This window comes from Dipodomys spectabilis, unplaced genomic scaffold (genome assembly GCF_019054845.1).
Source record: "Dipodomys spectabilis isolate Male_0828 unplaced genomic scaffold, ASM1905484v1 ptg000067l, whole genome shotgun sequence".
NCBI classification, from domain to species: Eukaryota; Metazoa; Chordata; class Mammalia; order Rodentia; family Heteromyidae; genus Dipodomys; species Dipodomys spectabilis.
In genome coordinates this window covers 4,634,721-4,658,142 of record NW_024870744.1, presented here as the reverse complement: position 1 = coordinate 4,658,142, position 23,422 = coordinate 4,634,721, and the positions used below count along the sequence as shown (strand labels likewise).

Below are 23,422 nucleotides of genomic sequence, written 5' to 3'. Positions count from 1 at the left end.
TCAGCCACTCACTGTAGCTTCTCCCAAGGAGGCTCCCGGGCAGGCATGACCCAAAGCCTAGTAACCAGGCCTCATGGCTGGTTAGGCCTACTTCCCGAGTGGGCACACTTGTGATTCCAGAAAGACAGCTGTGTGCATGGGAGCCTGGAGCTCGGGGGCCGCTGGGCACGCCCAGGTGCCTGTGAAGGTGCTCACGGCGGCAGGGGGAAGGGGGACAGCCATGAGGACCCATGTCAGAGCAGTGCCGGGCGCCAGGCAGAATCAGTGGCTCAGGTGAACTGCATATAGGTTGCCAGCAAGTGGTTGGTTGGATTTGTGGGTTAGGCTGGCAAGTTGAGGATGTGGCTCCTGCAAGAAGCCGAAGCCATTTCTTCCCCCAGGGTCCCCAAAAGCATCCCCATCCATCCCTTCACATCCACTGCCAGTGGGAGGCCCAAGAACCCCCAGGCGCCATCCCCCTGGGCCTCTGTCCCCTGGACTCTCCACATGGGAAGTGGACAGAACCGCCGACACGTGAGGCAGTTCCCCTAGCTTGCCTGGCGGCCACAGGCGAACTCTGAATTAATGAGTTGGCTGAGAAGTACTAGGCCTGAGACAGACCTGTTAGAGCCACAGCTCACAGAGGGAGGGGCAGGGCTGCACTGAGGGCACTAAGAGCGCCAGTCTCTGGACAGGACAGCCAGCCAGGGGCAGCGCCCTCCACACAGGTGGGCAGAGAGGCAGGGCCGTCCGTCCCTTGGGTTGCAGCCTATTTATTCAGCTTAAAAGTCCATACCAGATACCTGTAACCCTAGCTACTCAGGAGGATAAGATCTGATGATCATGGTTGGAAGTCAGCCCAGGCAGGAAAGTCTAGATGTGGAGGTGTGGTTCAAGTGATAGGGTACCAGCCCTGGATGACACACACACACACACACACACACACACACACACACACACACACACACACGATTACCTTCTCAAACTATTTAAAGCAATAATATGACTTTGGTCTCCTACTTTAAACTTCCTGTCTTCTCTCTTTTTCCTGATTTCCATGGGTTGGGAATAGTGTACATATTTGTGGTGTCTGGCGGGCCGTGAAGCCTAGCAGGACTTCCAGGCATAGGTCTTGAGGACTAGGGATCCTGTGATGGTGAGCACGTGGCTGCAGGTTTGAGGAGTCTGTGCCGGTGTCAGTGCTCCGGCCTGGGGTGCACTCGACCAAGGCCTGCACTCTCAGTGTAGCCTCAGACTTGATGATGAAAAGTGGGGGAGTGTTGCTTTGTGGCTCTGGGCAACAGGAAGTATCATAATTCACTGCATTCACTTACAAAGGCAAAGAAAAGAGATTAGAAAGTGTTGACATTTTAGCACTGTGTTTCAGGCTTTTTTTTTTTTTTTTTTTTTGTCGGTCATGGGGGCTTAAACTCTGGGCCTGGGCCCTGGGCGCTGTCCCTGAGCTCTTCTGCTCAAGGCTAGCACTCAACCACTTGAGCCACAGTACTACTTCCAGTTTTCTGTGTGGTTTATTGAAGATAACAGTCTCACAGTCTTCCCTTCCCAGGCTGGCTTTGAACGGAGATCCTCAGATCTCAGCCTCCTGAGTAGCTAGGATTACAGGCGTGAGCCACCGGCACCTGGCTGTTTCAGGCTTTATATTGAATTTTTTTTGGGGGGGGGGGCAGTCCTGGGGCTCGAACTCAGGGCCTGAGTGCTGTCCCTGAGCTTTTTTGGTCAAGTTTAGTGCTCTACCACTTGAGCCATAGTTCCACTTCCAGGTTTTTGTGGGATTTTCTGTTTTGTTTTCATTCTAAATGGTTTATTGGAGATAAAGGTCTCATAGACTTTCCTTCCTAGGTTGGCTTCGAACTGCAATTCTTACCTCTTAGCCTCCTGAGTAGCTAGGATTACAGGCGTGAGCCGCTAGCACTTCCGGCTTTTTAAAGGCGCAAGTCCTTCCTTCCCAGAAGGGGACTTCCTGGGGTCCCTGTGAGCAGCAGCCACTGGTGCTCAGCCATGGCTAATCTAACCACCTTTTCTCTTGTCTGTCTGTTTCTCCTTCCCACATTCTCTTGTGTGTCCGTCTCCCTCCGTCTCTCTGTAGTACAAATCTGTGTTTAGGTCCTACTCACAGGACTTCGTGCCTCACCACCAAGCTTCCGTCCAACCTTTCCTTCCGCCTACCTCCTCCTCCTCTCCACACTTCCCACCTGTCCACCTGTCTCCGAGCTCGGACTCGGCAGAGCCCGCCGTAGCCAGGCCGCCTCCCGGCACCACGGACGGGCCTCTCTCGTCTTCTCAGGAGAGCAGCTGCCATGGCCCTGTCCGCCTTTCTTCCGAAACCTCTTTCACTGACTCGGTGAGAACACACTTGTCTGCACGCGCCTGCGCGGTCTTAGGAAGCAGTGTCGAGGGTCACCAGAGTCGGCTGCGCAGCCGGCGGCGTCTGGATCCACGGCTGCAGAGGCCGGCCAGGCGCCGTCCTCGCCCTTCTGCTCCCGGGCAGTCCCCTTTACACAAAAATCCCCATCCCACGAGGACTCCGGCTTTCCACATTGGACCCAGTGGCCATGTTGGGCAGGAGGTTGTCACAGGAGAGTGCAGGAGCCACCAGCAGCTCTGACGGCTGGTGGTAGAGGAAAGCCCAGGCCCCTGTGAGAGATGTGAGGAGATGCCCCCCCCCCCCAACAGGGCCCGCCCCCGCTGCAGGCCGTCCCTGGTGCTTCTGGAGCACAGCAGAGGAGCCGGGGGAGGGAGGGTCACAGATGCCCCCCACCATACCAAGAACCCCACAAGTCAGGTGCGGCCTCTGTGGGACACTTTCCAGAGTGGCCCTTGGCACCTGCAGAGGAGAAGCGCCTGCCTTGTCCCTCGGCGCTGGGGAACATTTCCCGGGAAGAGGCTCCCGGGATTGCGAGCGCCGCTTTCACACCCTCTCTTTCTCTGAGAAGAGCACCCTGGCCCTGGCCAAGCCTGCCAGCTGTGCCCCCCTCTCCCCCCAGCTCCCAGGGCTGGTTAGAGGGCCCAGCGCATTGTCTTTCCTCTCCCCTGTCTCCCCCAGAGCGCAAACGCCAGTGCGGAAGCTGGTGAGGGGGACTATGTCAGTCTGTGTTCCTCTGGCCAGAGCAGCGAGGAGCGGGGTCCTCCTCGAGGAGTAAGTAACCTCGGTGGCCGCCTTGTGCATGGGGCCCGGCCGGCCGGGCTGGGCCCTGCTCCCAGGCGCTTCCCTTGCTCCTGCTTCGGCTGGCTCAGCCCCACAGGCCTGCGCAAGCCCGCACGGCCCGTGGGAGAGGACGTGACTTCTAGGGAGAGCTCTGCCCTCGCTCCTGCTTCCGTGGGTGTGGTGATTTTCTAGAAATCTCCAGGTCCAGCTGCTGTCTGTGGTTTCTTTGCAAGCTCCCTCTCCCAGCCCAGAGGCCACCCCTCACCCCCGCCTCACCACCCCCAGCATGCGCCTCCTCCTCCTCCCAGCTGCTCCCAGGAGGCTGGCGAGCCTGCAGGGGCCCTGTGGGCATCGGTGGGCCCTGGTGGGCATCTCCCTCCTGGGAGAGCAGAATCCCCACTGTCCTCACCCGCGGTCAGGGCTGCGCCCCAGCACCTCACATCTGAGGGCTGGGGTTCTTCGGAGCAGATTTATTTTTCTTCCATGTTTGGCTTCAGCAGAACAGGGGCCAGCCAAGAGGCTGTCCTCTGTGACCCTGAGCCCTAGTGGATACGCTGCTCCGGGGACCAGAGGCCCCGAGATGGGTCTGCTGAAGGCATGCGCAGTGCTGAAGAGCACCGGGCGCCCTTAGGATGGTCGTGCTGCAGCTCCCAGGGTCTAGGCGGCCTCACCACGGCAGGTCCCTGCAGGCCTCAGCATGATGCACCGCACTGAGTTTTCCTCCCCACAGTGGGTGGTGACCCTACCTGGAAGCTAAGCTAGTTTCTGCTCCCAGTCCTCTCTAGAGGTGTATGCACAGACACCACCTAACTGATGGTGGCTTCCCTGTGCCTCGAGTGCTCTGCCTGGTGGTACTCCCCATTCTCCCAGCCAGGGTGGTCCCCAGAGGTGCTGGGGGGTCCCTGAGTCTGCAGGGCAGGGGGGAGGGCACCTCACCCCTGGGTCTTTGCATCAGGCCTTTGGGGACTGTCGCTGCTGGAGCATTCTAGCCCCGAGACTAGAACTAGAGAGCAAAACAGCAGGGCACAGCCGTGAAGGTTTGGCTCCAGACTCTGCCACGCACAGCTATGTGCGCTCAGTCAGCAGGCCCTTCATCCCCAGCTTTGGTCCACATGGGGGTGATGGTGGTGGTAGCTCGTTATTAGGGTGTTATTAGAAGACAGGTGTTCGGAACCTCTGGTCAGCCTAGCACCCACTGAGCTCCGAGTGGGGGGCTGGGGCAATGTTCCGGAGGTGGTAAGGGGGCTGCGTCCAGCCTGCCACCGTGTCACCTCGGCTTGCTCCAAGTCAGGATGCCGTTCTCCACAGGGCTTGTTTCCCTTAGTGACCACACAAGTGGCCGCATGTCCCTGCCTGAGACGGCTCAGTGGGCAGCCCTCTGCAGGCCACAGCTACCTGCCGGCAGGAGTCAGGAGGGCAGCGCCTGCTGTGGGCCACCAGTCCAACACTAACACCTGTCCTCCTTACAGGAGACCCCTGCTGGGAAAGATGGACATCCCAGAGATCCCTCGACGGCCAGCACGCCTGGGAAGGACAGCAGAGATGGCGGGGAGAGGTAGGCAGGAACCGGGACCCAGCCCCCGGGGAGCACATGGCATTATCCCTCCGGGCAAGCTGCCCGCAGCTAGCCTGCCTGTTGGGTCTACCTTTCTGCTTCATATTGGCAGTTTTTCTTCTGATTCTTAAATAATGAAACTGAGGAAAATGGAGCGATCACTAGTATCCCACACTTCAGAGGCCCTACCCAGCCTTCTAGCCCTTCCCGAGTTCACCTGCACTGCCCACCATCCAAATCGCCCGCAAGAGCCCACCTTTTCTTTCTCAAACCCTAGGCCAAACTTCCTGGTCTTAGTCTCCCACTTGAAGTACCACAGGGAGGGTAGAAGCACCCCAACCCTGCCACCAACCACTGGTTACTGGGGAACACTTCTATATGTGTGTGTACTGTGCTGAAAGTGAGTTACTGGTAGGACCCTGGTCTTTTCTTGGCAACTAGGACTCCTGGTTACCTGTTTAGCACACCTAGGATAGTTAATAGTAAATTCTCTTGACATCTGGTAGGCAGATCATGCTCCAGTTCCCCGGGCTTGTGGAAATGCCTTGTACATACATACTTTTTTTTTTTTTTGTCAGTCATGGGGCTTGAACTCTGGGCCTGGGCGCTGTCCCTCAGCTCTTCAGCTTAAGGCAAGCGCTCTACCACTTGAGCCACAGCGCCACTTCTGGTTTTCTAGTGGTTCATTGGAGATGAGTCTCACGGACTTCCCTGCCCAGGCTGGCTTTGCACCTCGATCCTCAGATCTCAGCCTCCTGAGTAGCTAGGATTACTGGTGTGAGCCACCAGCACCTGGCCATATTAACTTTTTATAGCAAGATCCATAGTGGAGTGAGGTCTTGTTACTTGCTTGCACAACTTCCAGTGTTAGCACCAGGCAGATCAAACCCAGCCCCGAGACGCTCAGTGGAGGCCCAGTGCACCTCGGTGCGTGTGAAGGAGCAGAGTGGTCAGCCGTCACCGTTACCTGTTCAAGCCTCTTCCCCCTCCCCAGGTCAAGGGTCGGGACCAGAGCAGGGCGGAGCGTGCCCACTTGTCATTGTCAGGCCTCAGCACAAGCAGGTGAAGGGGCAGGAAAAACTGGCACAAAAAAAAAGACGTGAATGGGGCTGGGAAGGTGGCTCAGTGGTAGAGCGCTTGCCTTGCATGCATGAAGCCCTGGGTTTGATTCCTCAGCACCACATAAGCAAAAAGAAAAAAGCCGGAAGTGGCGTTGTGGCTCAAGTGGTAAAGCGCTAGCCTTGAGCTGAGGAGCTGAGGGACAGCGCCCAGGCCCAGAGTTCAGGCCCCATGACCGGACCAAAAAAAAAAAAAAGACGTGAAGCCAGATATCAGTGGCTCACCCTTGTCATCCTACCTGCCCTCAGGAGGCTGAGATCTGAGGATTATGGTTCAAAGCCAGCCTAGGCAGGAAAGTCTATGAGACTTTTATCTCCAGGTAGCTATCCCAAAAGCCAGAAATTGAGCTGTGGCTCAAGTGGTAGAGTGCTAGCCTTAAGTAAAAAAAAAACAACACAGAGACAGTGCCAGGCCAAGTTTGCCCCAGGACTGACACCAAAAAAAAAAAAAGACATAGAGAGTAGTTGTGTGGCCTGTGCAGAGGCCGCCCGCCCAGCCTGCCTCCCGCCTGCCCTCGGCGCTCCCACACCGTCTGTTTATTCTCCCAGACTGAGATATCCCAGTGACCATTCAGGAATGGTGCACTTTCCAGTCCAATCCTAGCATCAAAGGCCAGTGTGTACCACGCAGAAGCGGCTGGGCTTCTGTACCCCCTTCCCTGGACCTGAGCAAAGTTCCCACTGTCTTTGTAAGAGCGGAAAGATGAGCACACCGATGGCCAGTCACTGCACCTGTCCTTCCACACAGGCCACTCCCAGGCTGGACCCTGGCCAGAGTGGTTTTCCAGCCCTGGGGTTGTTGGTCTGGCCCATTGCATCTTCCTGAATGCCACATTACTCAGTTCTTAGCACTTAAAATGTGCCCCGTGGCCACCCGGACCAGCAGTGTCCAGGGAAGATGGGAGACAGCACTGGAGGAGGCACTGCTTTGCTGGCTCACCTCCATCCCCCAAGGGCCTCCCTGACCTCAGGCTGGGCTCTCTGCTCAGCCTCCTTGGGCCCTCTGTGCTTACCAGCACTCGCCTGTGACTACTTGTTCTAAGGAGCAGTCTACTACTAGACAGTGCCTGAGGACAAAGTGACAGGACTGCGTGGTCATAGCTTGTTGCCTGCATGCATGCATGTGTATGTGTGTGTGTGTGTGTGTGTGTGTGTATTAGAGTTTGAACCCAGGCTTCATGCTTTCTACACTGGTAGTACCCTACCACTTGAACCATGTCTTCAATTCTACTTTTTGCTATTTATTTGGAGTCTTTCCCTCCCAGGCTGGCTTCAAATCACAATCCTCCAGATCACAGCCACCAAAGTAGCTAGGAAGACAGCTATGAGCCATTGGCATGTGGCTTGATCACTGTTCTTTCTTATTCCTGAGCCAAGGATCCAACAGATCTGTGGTCCTCAGAAAGGATTAAGTGATGCTAACTCGGTCCTGTCCTGCTGACCCTCTACAGTTGCTCTCTGAACGCCAGCTGCACCTGGTGAGGGTGGCAGAATGACTGAATCCTGTTCTCACACAAGTAGTCTAGGAGACCTCCTTCCTGCCAGCTTTTAACCCCTTCCGTTTACTGATGAGGACCCCCAAGGAGATGGGATGGTCCCCAGGCTGCACAGCTGATCTGTAGCAGAGCTGGGATCTGGTGCATACCCCAGCTCTGCACACCCATCCAGTTCCATCTTGCCTCTGTGACTCGGGCAGACCTGACCAGGAGCACCTGTGAGACCTGCACCTCCCAGGCTGGCACTGCCTCGGCCTCTGGGTATTGGGGTGCTCAGGGCCTGTTTGATGCAATGCCAATTGCTCCCCCTCCAGGGCCCCAAAGTCCCCGGATGCTCTGGAGTCTCAGTCAGAAGAGGAAGTGGACGAGCTATCGCTCATTGACCACAATGAGATTATGGCCAGGCTGACACTCAAGCAAGAGGTAAAGACTCCCCAGACTTGGAGTTTACAAACTGGACCCACAAAGCAAGTATAGGGGGTGAGGGTCAAAAAGAATAGGACCTGGGAGTGTCTCCAACAGAAAGACCTGAGTGAGCCAGGCCGGGTGTGGACCCTGGGGCTCAGCTCTCAGGCTCCAGGAAGGGGTGGGTTCCAGGAGGAAAAGGGCTCTTCCTCTTCTTGTTGCTTGTAGAAATGCTCTTGGGCCTACCAGAGCCTCTCACAGACCCTGTGACAGGGGTACTATGAGGGACCTGCTACCAGCCCACAGCCATGCGTAACCTCTGCGGGTTCCTGTACAATAGCCCATTTGGCCTCTGCCTGCTAAGAGAACTCAGGCAGTGCTGTCTCTGCAGAGTTCAGACCTGTCACGACAGGAAGTTGGCTCTAGAGGGCCCTGCCTCTTCCACCTCCTGTGCGGTCCCAGAGGCTGGGGGGCTCGTGGGAAGCCTGGCCCCAGGGGAGCTGGCCACAGACCTGGACTGCAGCTTGATGACTGCACGAGAGGGCGGAGGCCACCCTGCCCTGCTCCCTGGCTGGCCTCAGCCGGGAAGACGCCCACACCCCAGACCGTCAGAGAGCAGGCAGGGCTGGCAGGAGACCCCTGGACAGCGGAGCTCCTCTGCACCAAGAAGTGCTCAATTTCTTTCCAAAAACCAGGTCAGGGATAGAGTGACGTCGTCCCTAGAGGAAACTCAGAATGCCCACAGGACCCAGAGTTGGGATAGAAACCCGCAAGTCCTGCGAAGGCAGGGGGAGGGGCACTAGGGGAGCAGTGGCAGGAGGAGGGGGGGTGTTGCTCTGTCTCCTCCAGATCTGAGGGCTGCAGGGCCCCGTGCCGGTTGGCGTGGCCCCCATTCCTGGCCCCACGAGCAGCTCCTTGGCTGTAGGCCAGGTGGTGGAAGCCTGTTTGGAAATCAGTCTCAGTTCCCTACTGGCACCCGGGAGAGGTGACATCAGATGTCGCTGGACGTTTCTGATGTGCGGCCTCTGAGTGTATGCGTCCCCGCTGGTGATAGCTGTCACCGTGTCAGCAGGCCACCTAGCCTGCTGCTGCTGCTGGGCCAAGAGCACAGGAGGGAACTTGGGGTCCCCGTAGCGTGGTGACAGTCACCTCTGCCCTGCCTCATGCTCCTTGTGCTGTTTTAATTCCAGGGTGACGACGGGCCCGATGTGCGCGGGGGGTCGGGGGACATCTTGCTGGTCCACGCCACCGAGACAGACAGAAAAGGTATGGCAGACACATCCTGCCACCGGCTTCCCGTGGCCTGCAGTGCTGTCACTCCCCTCCCGTGGTTGCCCTGAGTGGGTCCGGGCTGCAGGCCTGGGTGAGAGGAGGGAGAGCAGCCGCAGCCCCCCACTGGGCCCGGCCCCCTGGTGCAGGACCCTGGCGCCCCACCCTGCTGTGTGCCCTGGAGTCTGTGACCCTAATGCAGTTCTGTTCTGTCCTTGTGTTTCTACAATGGCTTTCCCAGAGTGACAGAATTTCTGAGTTTACCTGGCAGAAGCTGTGGGAGACAGGGAAGAAGAACTGGCTCCCACAAACTCTCCCCTCTCCACTATTTTGTCCTCCAACAAATCTTACCTCATCTCTTCTGGCAAGGTAGAGCCCAGTGCTAGAGATTTGGAGTTAAAGGCCACATGGTCTAACCCCGGCATCCTCAGCCAGGCCTCGCGGGATCCGTGGGGGATTGATGATGTCGGTGGTGCCGGCAGGCATGCCACTGTCATCCTGAGGGTGGTCCACCCTTGGCAGGTCATCTTCAGGGCTCCCTCAGAGCTCCTCCTCTCCCAGTACAGCCCTTTCATTTCATTCCTGTCAGAAAGCAAAGGGCTGGAATGGGAGCTGGCTTACATCCTGGCCCTCCGTAAGGTTCACTCCCCCATCCTGCCAGCTGTCCGCTGCTGTGGACAGGCCAGAGGCAGCACGGGGCGGGGAGCCTGCGAGCCCGCTGGCCTGTGCCCTGTGGATCTCCTGAGAGTGCTCAGCCTGAGCTTTAGTGTCATTATGTCAGTGGGAGGATTGGGGACCCTAAGAACCCAGAGTTGTTTGTACTGGGAGCCTTGTGCCTGAAGCAGAAGCCGTGGGCCGCACCGGACGGGGCGAGGTGCTGTGTCAAGGGCCCCAGCGAGGAGGAGGCCTGAGAGGCCTGGGTGTCAGCTGTGCCCGGCAGTGCCTTGCATGCACCTTGCCTGGGTTGCACTTACAGAAGCTGCAGGGATGAGAGTGAGATTTGGTGTGTGTGGTCTTAGACCCCAGCTCAGATCCTGCCCCTTCCTCAGGAACTACGGTGCTTTGTCACTTCCTTGGGAGGCAGATAGAAGGATGAAGGGTTTGAGGCCAAGCCAGCAAAGTGAGCAAGACCTTACCTCGAAATCAAAAAGCATGGTTCCAATGGGTGGGCCTGGGTTCAATCTCCAGTACAAAGGAAAAAGACCCTTGTAAGGAGTTGGAAGTAATTCATTACCCTCCCTTCATGGGTGGGGTCCTGCGAGCCAGGACACGCAGGGATCTGGATGCTGATTTAACATGACAAGGCCCAGAGCGCAGTGGGCACGGGGGCTGTGTCCTGTAACCCACAGAGGCTGCCCTGCACCTGAGGCCCCTCCGCAGCGTCCCAGCCCTGTGCTCCACCCTGCCTTGAGAGGGGCCGAGTGCGGCGGCCCGCGGCCCTCACTGGCCTGACTCACACAAGGACTTGGCCCTGTACCCCACAACCTCCTCAGTGGCTCATTGCTCCCCACAGATCTGGTGCTGTACTGCGAAGCCTTCCTGACCACCTACCGCACCTTCATCAGCCCCGAGGAGCTCATCAAGAAGCTGCAATATCGATATCCTTCCTGGGCAGTTCCCACCGGCCGAGGCCGGTGCCCGAGGCCTGGCTCCCCATGAGGGACCCAGGGGCATGGCCAGGAGTCTGGAACAGAGTGGCTGAATGCAGGCGGGAGGTGGGGTGTCTGTGTGATTCTGGGTAAGACTGAAAACATGGAACACACCCACGAGGGAGGGAGGAAGCCGGCAGGCAGCACAAAGCATCCCTGTGGGGTTGGTGCTGCAAAGATTCTCCACCGAGGCTGAGCACAGGCTTCCGGGTGGTGGGCACTAAGGGGTGGGGCGTGAGGGAAGTGAGACTGTGGCTTCAGGGCGGGGCTGACCTGTGGGTTTGGGCTGCGGTCCACAGCTGGGGTCAGCTCCTCCAGCTGTGCCCTGCCCCGTCCTTGGGGAACGTCATTGTAGCGGTGGTGGCGGACCCTGGAGCTGCCTCCGACCCCTCAAGCTGAAGCTGGCCTGTCCTTGGAGCTGCTGCTCCCAAAGACCTCAGCTGCACAGCCGTGACTGCCACCTGCTAGGCAGCCCTGCTCCCGCCTCCACCTCCCCTGGCCCCCCGGGCTCCCTCCCCTTCCCCACCTCCACTACCCCTGTCTGTGGGGCAGCAGTGGTTTGTAGTCTGGGCTCCCTCCAGACTCCCACATCTGACAGCCCTGCCGGTTCCCAGGCGCCCATGGCACTCGGGCTTGGGGAAAGGGCTCAGAGAGCCCTCGCAGGAAGCCAGCACTGCCCAGCTCTGTGCCCGCCGCTTCCTTAACCCCAGCTCCACCTACGAGAAGTTCTCCCCTTTCGCGGACACGTTCAAGAAGCGCGTCAGCAAGAACACGTTCTTCGTGCTGGTGCGGGTGGTGGATGAGCTCTGGTGAGCGCCAGGGCGGAGGCCGGGCTGCGGGCATCTCAGCGGCATGGTGGCCGCCTCAGGGGTGCTGGCCCTGCCGGGAGAGTGGCTCACCACGTTCCCCCCCCCCTCCCGCAGTGCAGAGCGCTGCCCACCCCACCGCTCCGCACGGCTCATCCCTGCCTTGCATAGCCCGCCCCTGTAGGACAGGGTGGCCCTGCCCTGGATTGTCCCTCCGTCCAGCGTCTTAGGGCCAGGCCATGGTGGTCCAGCCTGTAGCAGCGATGGGGGCAGTGTGGGGAGGCGGCCGTGTGTATGTGTGAGCACGCCACAGCCTGCCACGCAGCCAGGGCCCACAGAGCTGCGCTCCAGCCCTGCCTCTGCCCATCTGGCGCGGGGCAGTCATTGTCCACACGGAGCACGCGGCGGGGAGGTGACAGTGCCCTCCTAGGAGCCAGGTGGCCCTCTTGGCATCACCCCCTGCCTGGCCAGTCCCCATGCAGGGCCCTGCTGCCCGCAAGGCCGCTCCCTTCCCCTTCCCGGCCCCAGCTCCAGCGCTGCTGTGCGGGTTGCATCCCGGGGGAGCGGGGGCCTCCGGCGGCCTGCCCCTCACCCCGTGCCCTCTTCTAGCCTGGTGGAGCTGACGGAGGAGATCCTGAAGCTGCTCATGGAGTTGGTCTTCCGCCTGGTGAGCAGTGGGGAGCTCAGCCTGGCCCGAGTGCTGCGCAAGAACATTCTGGACAAGGTGGACCAGAAGAAGCTGCTCAGGTGCGCCCACTCCGACCAGCCCCTGGCAGCCAGGGGCGTGGCAGCCAGGTGAGGAGCACCTTTCCACAGCACTTGCCCCTGCTTACCCAGCCTCACATCCTGTGTCTGCAGGCCCCGGGACACTCGAGGGTGGCAGGGCCAGCCCTGTGCCCTGTGGCTGGCCCTCAGGGGGTCCGTGGGGGGCGTGCCTAAGACACCACTTGTTACCGGGAGGGGCAGCGGACACTGGAGCTAACAGCACATGGACCATGCCCGGCTCTGCTCAGCTCGGGTCTATCTCCCAGCACCGATGAGGTGGATGCTGGGTCATGCGGGCCATCTGTGTTCTCACCCAGCCTTGTAAAAGTCCCTGCGCCTCTCTTCCTGCAGGCCAGGGACCTTGCATGACTTCCACAGCCATGAAATCGCCGAGCAGTTGACACTACTGGACGCCGAGCTCTTCTATAAGATCGAGGTACCGTGGGTTGGCCGGCAGGGAGATGCCCGTCCGTGCCCTGGGCACTGCTGCTGGCTGGCTCTGGCTGAGCAGACGTCCGGGCCCAGATCCCAGGTGCCAGCCACACTGGGGGCTCCAGCACTGCTGTTTCCTTTCCTAGATTCCAGAGGTTTTACTTTGGGCCAAAGAACAGAATGAGGAGAAGAGCCCCAACCTGACCCAGTTCACAGAGCACTTCAACAATATGTCCTACTGGTAAGATGCGGCTGCGGCCCTGCGCCGTTGCGTTGCCCTGGGTGGTGGTTCCCGTAAGAGCTCAAATGAGGCCTGTGGGCGCTCGCCTCACACCGGGCAGGCAGCGGGGACGGACAGGGGTGTGCTGGCTACTTGCAGCCCCAGCTAGGGCAGTGCCAGAGATTCTGCTGAGATGAGTATGGGGATTGACTAGTGATGTCTGTGGTCACCAGTGGCGGGGAGGACGCCTCACGTCTGCCATCCTGTGCTGGCCATGCCAGGCTCCTGTCCAGGCGTCCATCCCCAACACAGGCTACTCGCAAAGGAGTCGGTGCTATTAATACTTTCCTTTGTCCTTAAAACTTATAACTTGCAAGTCTTGTATCTTCAAGACTTGACCCAAAGCGCTGCACCCCACGAAGGCCGCTCATAGCTGGGCAGAGGGGCCAGGCCCCACCCTGCCCGGCTACCGTGGCCACCGTGCCCATGTCTGGTGGCTTGTTGGTTGGTTGGTTGACTTGGTCTGGTTTCTTGGGATGCTGAGGATTGAACCCAGGGCCAAGAGTACTCTGCCACTTAAACCACATAGCCAGCCCTTTCTGGGTTTGGTTGGTGGTGGTTTGTTTTGTTTTGTTCTGGTATTGGCATTGGCTGGGCAGATGCGCTACCACGTGAGCCCTTTGGGCTTTGGTTATTTTTCAAAGTCTTGCTTTTTGCCCCTGCTGTGCTGGGACCACAATCCTCCTGCCCAGGTAGCTGGGCTCACACCACTGTGCCCGATGATTGAGATGGGGTCTCACTTTTGGCCTGGCTGGTCTTGATCTCCTTCATCTACTGAGGAGCTGGGATTAGCCGCGTAGCTGCTGCACCTGACAGCGTCTGGTGTGGCGCGGGCTCGGGCTGCTGACAGGCATGGCGCTGGCGCCCCCCACTCCTCGCACGGGAGGAGCGCCCTCAGCCCTGGGTGTGCTGGTTTCCAAGCAGACCACAGCGCACTGTGGTCCTGGAGATGTCCCTGGCACAGGCGTCCTTCACAGGATGAAGTGACAGTGTGGCCTCTCTGAGGCAAGCATGCCCCAAGAACCACAGAAGGTGGGGGAGGGTACTGCCAGGCTACCCAGGCTAGAGCCAGGTTTGGCTTTGGTTGCTGCCAAGATTCTGGAAGGTTCCCTGTCATGACTGCTGTCGTGTGGGAGGCCAATACAAGGAAGCATGCGTAGGACACCGTTAGGTGTCCCCTGGAGCAGCCGAGGCCAGCTGTGCCGGCCAGCCTGCCCTGGCATCAGAGGGCTTAGGGCCATGCGGCCCCTGTGGCTGGAAGCCTGCAGGGCACGGGCATCAGCTGCTGCTTCTCGGCCCCTGGCTCCACAGGGTCCGCTCCATTATCATGCTGCAGGAGAAGGCCCAGGACCGGGAGCGACTGCTCCTGAAGTTCATCAAGATCATGAAGGTGAGCGACCAGCCCCCTGGCCCTTCCTGGGAAGGCTGGGCCCCGGTCCCCCACCTGCCCTCATGGCGCCACCCCCTCTCGCTGCAGCACCTGCGGAAGCTGAACAACTTCAACTCCTACCTAGCCATCCTCTCCGCGCTGGACTCGGCGCCCATCCGCAGACTGGAGTGGCAGAGGCAGACCTCAGAGGTGAGTGAGGAGGCCAAGCCAGCCCGAGACCATGGGCCCTGGCACCGGGCTGCCAGCACCACCTTCCCGCCTCTGACCTCCAGACGCCGGGTTCCAGTGGGTTCCGCGCCAGGGACCCACTCGGGTCCAGTCGGGCTGGTTTTTGTATTGGAGCCAGACATGGCCTTGGCACTCACTGGCCTACCTCTGTCCCGCAGGGCCTGGCTGAGTACTGCACCCTGATCGACAGCTCGTCCTCCTTCCGGGCCTACCGGGCCGCACTCTCGGAGGTGGAGCCCCCATGCATCCCTTACCTGTGAGTGCCGCCTCCCCCTACCCCTCCTCCTCCTCCCTCCTGCTCCTCTGCAGGGTCCGCAGACTGGATCCCATAGCCAGGACCTGTGGTTCTGCCATACCATTTTTTGTTGTGAGCAGTACTGAGGTTTACACTCAGCTTTATGCTTGTTAGGCAGGTGCTCTACCGCTTGAGCCAGAGGCCCCAGTCCTTTTTGCTTTATTTTCAAGTAGGGATTCACGTTTTAGTCTCCAGCTAACCCGAGACACAATCTTCCTGGTTACTCCCGTGTGTCAGGGGTCACAGTCGCCCAGCCCAGCTTGTTTGTTGAGATATCATCTCACTAAGTTTTTGCCCAGGAAGTGGTGCTGTGGCTCAAGTGGTAGAGCACTCGCCTTGAGCTGAAGAGCTGAGGGGCAGCGCCCAGACTCAGAGTTCAAGCCCTACGACCAACCAAAAAAAAAAAAAAAAGAAATGATAAACCTGTTTTTGCCCAAGCTGGCCTGGCACCATGATCCTACCAGTCTCTGCCTCCTGAGTAGCTGAGACTACAGACATGAGCCACTGTGTCCAGCTTTGCCATGAACTTCCAAAGTAAAACCTGCAGGTCCCGAGTCACAGCCATAACAGAAGACCCCAGCTCTGCCCACTCCCATGCACACAGCCTCTGTTCCCTCACGTGCCGGGCTGTGCATAGAGCTGCCTGAGAACGTCACCTAGGAGGCCCCAGCCCCAGGGTACAGCCCGGACACTCCGGCTGAGCTCCTGCCTTTCCTCCTCCGGCTGTGGTTCTCCCTACCCCCGCCATGAGATTCGCATTATTTTTTTGTTGGTGGTGGTTTTTGCCGGTCATGTGGGCATGAACTCTGGGCCTAGGTGCTGTCCCTCAGCTCTTCAACTCAAGGCTAGCGCTCTACCACTTAAGCCACAGCACCACTTCCGGCTTTTTCTTTGTATGGGGTGCTGAGGAATCGAACCCAGGGCCTCATGCATGCAAGGCAAGCGCTCTACCCCTGAGCCACCTTCCCAGCCCTTTACCTTACTTTTGATGTAACTGTCTCTCACTGGAGGCGCACAGCTGTGCCCACCCTCTGCGGGGGTCAGCTCCCTGTGGGTCTCCGCGGCCTGGGCAGGTGGCACTCTTGGACCTTCCAGCACCTGAGCAGGCTTGGAGGACCCACAGCGGTCAGGCCACAGAGCTGATACCATGGAGTTCATGCTGGGGAGGTTTCCTGAGCTGCTGGGGGCGGCTGTGGGGCTGGCATGGGTCAGCATTACTGTCAAGAGCTGGCTGGCACAGGCCTCAAGCCAGCTCACCATGAACCGCCGCCTCCGGACTGGGGTAGGTCCCTGAGTGGTCACAGCCCCTCCCCGTCTCCGTCCCCCAGGGGTCTGATCCTCCAGGACCTGACCTTTGTTCACCTGGGGAACCCTGACTTCATCGATGGGAAGGTCAACTTCTCCAAGCGGTGGCAGCAGTTCAACATCCTGGACAGCATGCGGTGCTTCCAGCAGGCGTGAGTGCGGCGCCGCGGGGCTGGGCAGGCGCTACAGGGAGGCCCCGCACCCCACCTACCCAGGCCTGGTCCCCATGTGTGCAGGAAGGGCTGCCCTCCTAGCCTGCCTGCAGCCTGACTGGCTTCACTGTGGCCCCCAGGGACACCCTACTGCTGGGGGCCAGGAGAGCAGAGCCGAACGCCAGGCCCCCCTCAGCGTGAGTGGCAGTGTGCCACACGTGCCCCAGAGAGGCCATGGCACCCAGCTGCTCGCCCGCCCTGTGCTCATCAGCCCCTCTCCCACCAGGCATTACGACATTCGCAGAAACGATGACATCATCAACTTCTTCAATGACTTCAGCGATCACCTGGCCGAGGAGGCCCTGTGGGAACTCTCACTGAAGATTAAGCCCAGGAACATCACGAGGAGGAAAACGGACCGAGAGGAGAAGACCTAGGAGCCGGGCTGGGCGCCAGGAGCGGACTTGGAGCAGCCAGGCCGGCCGAGGTGGCCAGCTCTGGCCCGGCCCAACACGGGCCTCAGGCAGAGCCCGCGGCAGCTTTGGCCCAGCCCCTGGGCCCACGGCCAGCCAACAGGCAGGCCTGGACTAACTGGTGAACCACCGTCCCCTGGCCTGGTTGTTTTCTGCCCGCCTCGCGCGCCCTCCTGTACCCCAGGCCCAGGTGGGGCAGGACCTCGTCAGCCAGCAGAGAGGGCAGACCCCGGCCCTCCCTAGGGGCAGGCTCCCCAGCCTTCGGAGGAGCAGAGGAGCAGAGGCCAGACACTCAGGGCACCCAGACGGGATCGGCCCAGCATAGGAGGCTGAGAAGGGCCAGGGAGACAACTGGGCACAGAAGGCAGAGGGCCAGAGAGACAGCGGGCACCTCAGCCATGGGGTGCCCTGGGGGGGGTGGCAGGTGACGCTCAGTCCTAGTACCCATCACAGTACCCCGTCCTGGCACCTTGTCCTGCCCCACCTAGCCAGGCTGCTGCCCTGTCTGCACTCGGGGCCCCAGGCCCCGCCCACACCTCCTTGCACTGGAGCTGAGGTGTTGGCAAAGGAAAGGGGGTGCCGGGTTGGGCCAGGCTGAGAAATGGAGAGCAGATCCAGAAGTGGGGGTGCTTCGCCACCCTGGGGAGGGCCACAGCCCACACCCCCACCCCGCACCTGCCCTGTGCCTTAACCGCCACCTGATGCCCTCCCGGCCCCACGGCTGCTCCTAGCTGGCACTCCCCCAGGAGCCAAAAGTTCCTAACCCCTCCTCCCAGCTGTGGACTGGGGCTGTGGGGTCCCTGAGTGTGGAGTGTGGGGGTGCAGGCAGCACCTCTCAGCCAGGTGCTCTGCCAAGGGTGCCGATCCCAGGCGGTGTGCGGGGATCGAGGCGGAGGTGCCCAGGACCTCCCTGGGTGGTGGGCACCGCGGGCTGGGACCCAGTGTGTGGACCTCCAGCCCCGGGGGTGGGGCGGGGCGGGCACAGCTCGGGCGCCCTCAGCCCAGCGCACAGCACAGGGGAGGCAGAGGCTGCGCCTGCGCGTGGAGCAGTTACACGCTGCGCGCGGCCTGCCCCGCGGAGCCCCGCCCGCTCGCTCCTTGGGGATTTCTAAGCAGCTGTTTTCTCCTCCTCTGTGTTTCTGTGTCCTGTAAATAGAGGCTGCGCGCGCTGTGCCTCAGTGGGCAGCAGCTGTCACTTGGTTATTTAAGGCGTGTGTGTGTGTGGTGTTGGGTTCTGAGCAGTGTTGTGCGTGGGGTGGTTTGAAGTCCTTTCATTTCAGTCCTTGCTCCCTGCCTCCCATCCTCTGCCCAGCTCTGGGGGGCTGCAGCGGGCTCCAGGTGAGGCCCCTCCCCCAGCCCTGGGCGGCTCCCTGCAGCCCAGGTGGGCCTGTCCAGGGACTGGGCAGAGGACAGGGCGGGGTTCCCTTCGTGATTCCCAGCAGACCTGGTGCCCACCTCAGACTGCCCAGCCCTCCCGGTGCCAGGGAGCCCTGGGGCCATGCCTGGAACTGCCCACGGAGGACACGAGGCTCAGTGTGTGTGTGTAACTTATTGGCCAATGGCTCCCCTGCTCTCCTGCCCCGGCCGCGCTGCGGCTCTTCTGCCCCGCGGGGGCTGTGGGACGGGGCTGGACGGCGGGCATCCCGCAGAGGCCCGTCCTCACAGCAGGGCCGGTGGAGCCCCGGCAGGTGGGGACAGGCTGCGTCTGACCAGAACCCTGGTCTGAGATGGGCCCCCCACCCCGGCGGCCCCACAGCCTCCCCGCGTGGCATGGCGTGATGCAAACTCCCCGCTAACCTGCCCGACAGCAGCCCCTTCCTGCCGACGCTGCAGACCTGTAACTTTTATATGAAAGGAAAATAAACAGGCCGGAGCCATCCAAAGCCATGTGTGCCTCCAGCCTACCCCTCGCGCGACGGCGGGGGCGGGGGTCCCCACGCCGGCAGCTGCTGTTCTGACGTAGCTGTGTGGCGTGGGCGTCACCAGCACCCACCCCTTCCCAAACCTTCCTGCGGGTCCTGCCCGGGGTGTTCAGAGCATAACGGTCCACGCCCTCCCCACTCCCCTGAAGCAGCGAGTCCACTGCCGCTGTCCAGGACCTGAAAGCGACAGCCTCGGGGTGACCAGGCCTAACCCACGAGCCATCCCAAGCCACGCCCTGGCCCAGGCACACAGTAAGGCCCCTACCAAGCCCCAGGTTCGAGTCCTTCCCCACCTGCGCCAGCTGTTGGCAGTGGCACCGGCAGGGCCCTGTCCCCAGGAAGTCTCGCGCACAGGTTGGCAGCTGGCTGTGTCCCTGCCCCAGCTGCCTCGTGGGTGTGCCTCGGGCTCCCTGGCCTTATCAGTGGGCACCCTGGGCCCCAGAAAGAGACTCCTCACAGGGCTTGCACCCCATCTCCCTCACTGCCAGTGGTGTCCTGAGTCCAGCCTGGCCCCTGCGCCCCTCGGATGGCAGGCCAGGTGCGGGGCTGCAGGCCTGTGCTTGGTGACTGAGGGCCTTGGGGTCAGTGGGAAGCAGTCATGGCAGCGGACGAAGTGCCCGGGTTCCCAGGGGGCCCCTCCTGGGCCCCAGGAATCTGCATGCTCAGCCAATAATCTGAGAGGCACCCTTGGCTGCTCCAGCACCTGGGGCCTGCCCTGTTTGGGCCTCAGGCTTGATGATCTGGGTCCGGACACCAAGTGGCCATGGCTGGACGTGGCAGGTCTCACAGCTGCTCAGCACCTCCCACGGGTGGAGGGGTCCCAGCATTCGCTGGCCACCACTCTGTTCATTGTCCCAGCCAGCGCGCTGTGTGAGAGCCACGCAGGGCAGCCTGGCCACTGGAGTCCTGGGTTCCAGGGAGGCACATGGCTATCTGCTGCACAGGGTCCTACCCTTGGTGGGGCGCCCAGAGGACTTGGGGGAGAGGCCTCCCCTGTTCCCAGATTCAGAGGTGTCTCCTGGGTGCCCAGCGGCCTGCAGACTGCTTTATCCCATCCAACCTTCCCAGCTGACATACCTGCCACCACCAGGGCAGGGGCCACAGTCACGAGACTGGACATTAAAGAAGTGACCCCTGAGCCAGGGGCCAGTGGCTCACACCTGTAATACCAGCTACTCAGGAGGCTGAGATATGAGGATCACAGTTCAGAGCCAGCCCGGGCAGTAAAGTCCTTGAGACTCATTTCCAGCTAACATACAAAAACTCCAGAAGTGAAGCTGTGGCTCAGCCTTGAGTGAAAAAGCCAAGGAACAGCACTCAGGCCCTGAGTTCCAGTCCCTGTACTAGTACAAGGGAGGAAGGGAGGGAAACCTGGAAACGCATCCCAGCCTTCTGGCCTAGACAGGTGGAGCGACACAATGCAGTACTTCCATTCCACTCCAACTCTCCCGCAAAAATGAGGATTGTTGTCCCAGCGTGTGGATGACAAATGTAGCTAGACAGGCACGGCACCAGCCAAGGCAGCCTCCTGCGAGAACACTCCAGCTCTGAAACCAGCCTCCAGACACAGCACCAAGAAATCCATGGTCCAGGCTGAGTCTGGCTCTTTTAAAAATGCAAGGAGCCAGCCAGGCCCCGACGGCTCACGCCTGTAATCCCTGCTGTGTGGAAGGCTGGGATTGGGAGGTTCATGGTTCACAAGAACCCTTCTCAATGGCAGCCTGGATGCATGGTTCTACCACAGGAAACCTAAAATAGATCTCCATCCAGGCATAGCCAGAGCAGGGAACCAGACCCTACCCAAGGGGCAGGAGGCATGGCTCAGCAGTAGAGCACCTGCCTCCTCCAGGCAACCCTGGAGGGAAAAGTAAGGGCCTGGAGACCCGCCTGCCGGTTCCTATGTCCACCACCTGCACCTCACCTCACAGCAACACCAGGGCAAGATAGCCACAGACAATGTGGCCTCCATGCCCTGCCACCCAACCAGCTGCGGGTCACAGGATTCCCAGGAAAGTACCACCTCTGTACTGAGCACTCCCTACACAGTGCAGGATGACCATTTGCATAGCTTTTTTTTTCTTTTTTACATGGGCTTGAACCCAGGGCCTCGCACTTGCTAGAGCCTTGCCTCCAGCCCTGTTTTGCACTGGTTATTTTTAGGAGAGGGTCTCACTTCCCACCCAGGCACAAGCCTGAGCTGTCTACTTGAGGCTTCTCCTTGTTGCTGGGATTACAGGCATGCCATGCGGCGTCCAGCGGCCCTTTATGGAAATGGAGTCTCAGGGACTGTGGATGCCCTGGCTGCTTGGCCCCTTGCTGCTCCTGGTCACAGACGCCCCCCCCCCTCCGTCCTCCCCTCCCCACCCCCCCCCCCCGTCTCCCTTCCCCCCTCCTCCCCCAGCACATGCCCCTGCTATGGGTTTGTGAGAAGGGAATCATCATGCACTTTTCTGCCCAAGCCTGCCCAAGTGGGTGGGATTGCAGACCCAAGCCAGCAGTGCCCAGCTTTGCATGGAGTGCTGATGCACTAAGCGCTGTAAGTCACCTAACGTTGATTTCATCTGTGCAGGAGCTGCACACAGCTCCCACTTCAAATGCCACCCATTTTTCATTGTGTGACTTGAATTCTGAGCCGTGTGTTTGCCCAGCAAATGATGTGGGAGCTTCACAGGGAAAGCACAATCTTTTTTTTTTTTTTTGGGGGGGGGGGCAGCAGGCATTCCTGGGACTTGAACTCAGGGCCTAAACACTGTCCCTGAGCCTCTCTGTGTTCAAGGCTAGCACTCTACCATTTGAGCCACAGTGCTACTTCTGGCTTTTCCTGTGTATGTGGTACTGAGGAATGGAACCCAGGCCTTCATGCATGCATGCTAGGTGAGCACTACACCACTAAGCCACATTCCCAGCTGGAAAGCACAATTTTGAACTATAAACAAGAGCCCAATTTGAGACACGTGACATGGAATGGCCTATCAGCTTTCTGAAAGATGTCAGGTCTCTCCAATAAACATACATTTTAAATTATTCAAAAGAAACCCCAACCCCGGGCCATGGTGGCTCATGCCTGTAATCTTAGCTACTAAGGAGGCTGAGATCTGAGGATCAGAGTTCAAAGCCAGCCCAGGCAGGAAAGTCATGAGATGTTTATCTCCAATAATCTGAAGAGTTGAAGGACAGCGCCCAGGCCCAGAGTTCAAGCCCCACGACCGACAAAAAAAAAAGTCTAAGAGGGCCCTCACGGTGAGTGATGTCGTTTGTGTGCCTGGAATCATGAGAAAGAGGCCGAGCTCCTGCCCCAGGGCCTGCAGGGCGGGCCTGCAGTCAGCCTGGCATTTAGGGCCACATAATGGAAGGCCACCAGCAATTCCAGATGAAAGATTCCTCCAAAATGGCAGCTTGAAATCGGATTCTAGAATGCGGCGGGTGGACAGGGATCTCAGATGTCACCACCTGCCCTTCACAGCTTGGGGTGCCCCTGACCCCTGCAGTTGGGGGAAGAGCCACGTAGCACCTGGCCAGAACCCATGTAGCACCAACCAAAGCCAAACATCATTCCGGGATCCCAGGCATGTGTCAGGTACAGGAAAAGAAAAGAGGCAGGCACACACATGCAGAGATGAATAGTGGGACCTGAAAACACAGACAACTCTGAGAACTGGATGCAGAGATCTGAAGCTGCCATACATAGACGAGACCGCTGCTGCTTACTGTGTTCCAGGGCCAGACTTGGCCCTCACCTGCCATCCTGGCTTCTCAGGCAGAGAACTAGAAGACCTTGGGTCAAGGCCAACCCAGGCAGGAAACCTTGTAAAACAAACTAATTAACCAGCAAAAAAAAACTCACACGTGTAGTCCTAGCTACTCAGGAGGCTGAGATCCGTGGATCACGGTTCAAAGCCAGTGGGCAGGAAAGTCCATGAGACTCTTACTGCCTATTAACCACCAGAAAACCAGATGTGGCACTTTGGCTCAGTGGCTGTGCATTAGCCTTGAGCACAAGAGTTCAGGGACAGCGAGTTCAAGCCTCACAACTCACACACACATACAAAGCTGGAAGCAGAGCTGTGGCTCAAATGGTAAAGCACCAGCCTCGAGCCAAAATTCCAAGAAACAGTGCCCAAGCTCTGGTACACATGTATACACACACACACACACCTAGTAAAACTTTTTAAGAGTTCCAAAATGGCGGCGATTTCAGTTCACTGCTCACGCGTGGCCCCCTCCATTACCTGCTGCTCTGCAGATCTTTACAAAGAACACCTGAGGTAGCAGCAGAGAGACCAGAAGGACTCTGCAAGGGAAAGGGGCTCTGGATCCTTCTGGAACTTTCTCCTTGCCCCAACATTGTATTAGCGCTGTGTGTAAGGTGTTCTGCCTCTTCCAAGGCACCCAGGTCCTGTGGCTCCAGTCGGAGCAGCCCTTGGCCCGGCCCCTCGCTGGGGGATAGCCTGGCCCTGCCCTCACTGGACCGGACTGGCCCTCACTGGGGCAGGGGGGAGGGGAGAGGGCGGGGGCTGGGGCCTGCTGGCCATGTCACCTGCAATTCAAAGGATGTCTCCACAGCCCAGCTCCGTGAACCAGCCTGGTTCTGAATCTACCCTAGGAAGAGACTGCTAAGGTTTTCTTTGTTTTGGGTCTGGTCGTGGGGCCTGAACTGGGCCTGGGCGCTGTCCCTCAGCTCTTCAGCTCAAGGCTAGCGCTCTACCACTTGAGCCACAGCACCACTTCCGGCTTTTT

At 59.4% G+C, this 23,422-nt stretch overlaps 1 protein-coding gene across 5 annotated transcripts in view; it reads left to right on the top strand.

Moving 5' to 3' along the window:
• Rapgef1 (Rap guanine nucleotide exchange factor 1) overlaps positions 1–18,641 on the top strand; it is a 122,160-nt gene extending 103,519 nt beyond the window's left edge. For all 5 annotated transcript variants that reach the window (XM_042680915.1, XM_042680913.1, XM_042680916.1 and 2 more), the window contains 13 exons: positions 4,615–4,700; positions 7,629–7,737; positions 8,910–8,985; positions 10,502–10,586; positions 11,354–11,446; positions 12,053–12,238; positions 12,560–12,644; positions 12,787–12,881; positions 14,232–14,310; positions 14,398–14,499; positions 14,697–14,794; positions 16,162–16,290; positions 16,577–18,641. In XM_042680915.1, coding sequence (XP_042536849.1) covers positions 4,615–4,700; positions 7,629–7,737; positions 8,910–8,985; positions 10,502–10,586; positions 11,354–11,446; positions 12,053–12,238; positions 12,560–12,644; positions 12,787–12,881; positions 14,232–14,310; positions 14,398–14,499; positions 14,697–14,794; positions 16,162–16,290; positions 16,577–16,727 — 1,374 coding nt within the window. In that variant the 3' untranslated portion in view covers positions 16,728–18,641. The remainder of the gene's footprint in view (positions 1–4,614; positions 4,701–7,628; positions 7,738–8,909; positions 8,986–10,501; positions 10,587–11,353; positions 11,447–12,052; positions 12,239–12,559; positions 12,645–12,786; positions 12,882–14,231; positions 14,311–14,397; positions 14,500–14,696; positions 14,795–16,161; positions 16,291–16,576) is intronic.
• Positions 18,642–23,422: the final 4,781 nt, after the last annotated feature.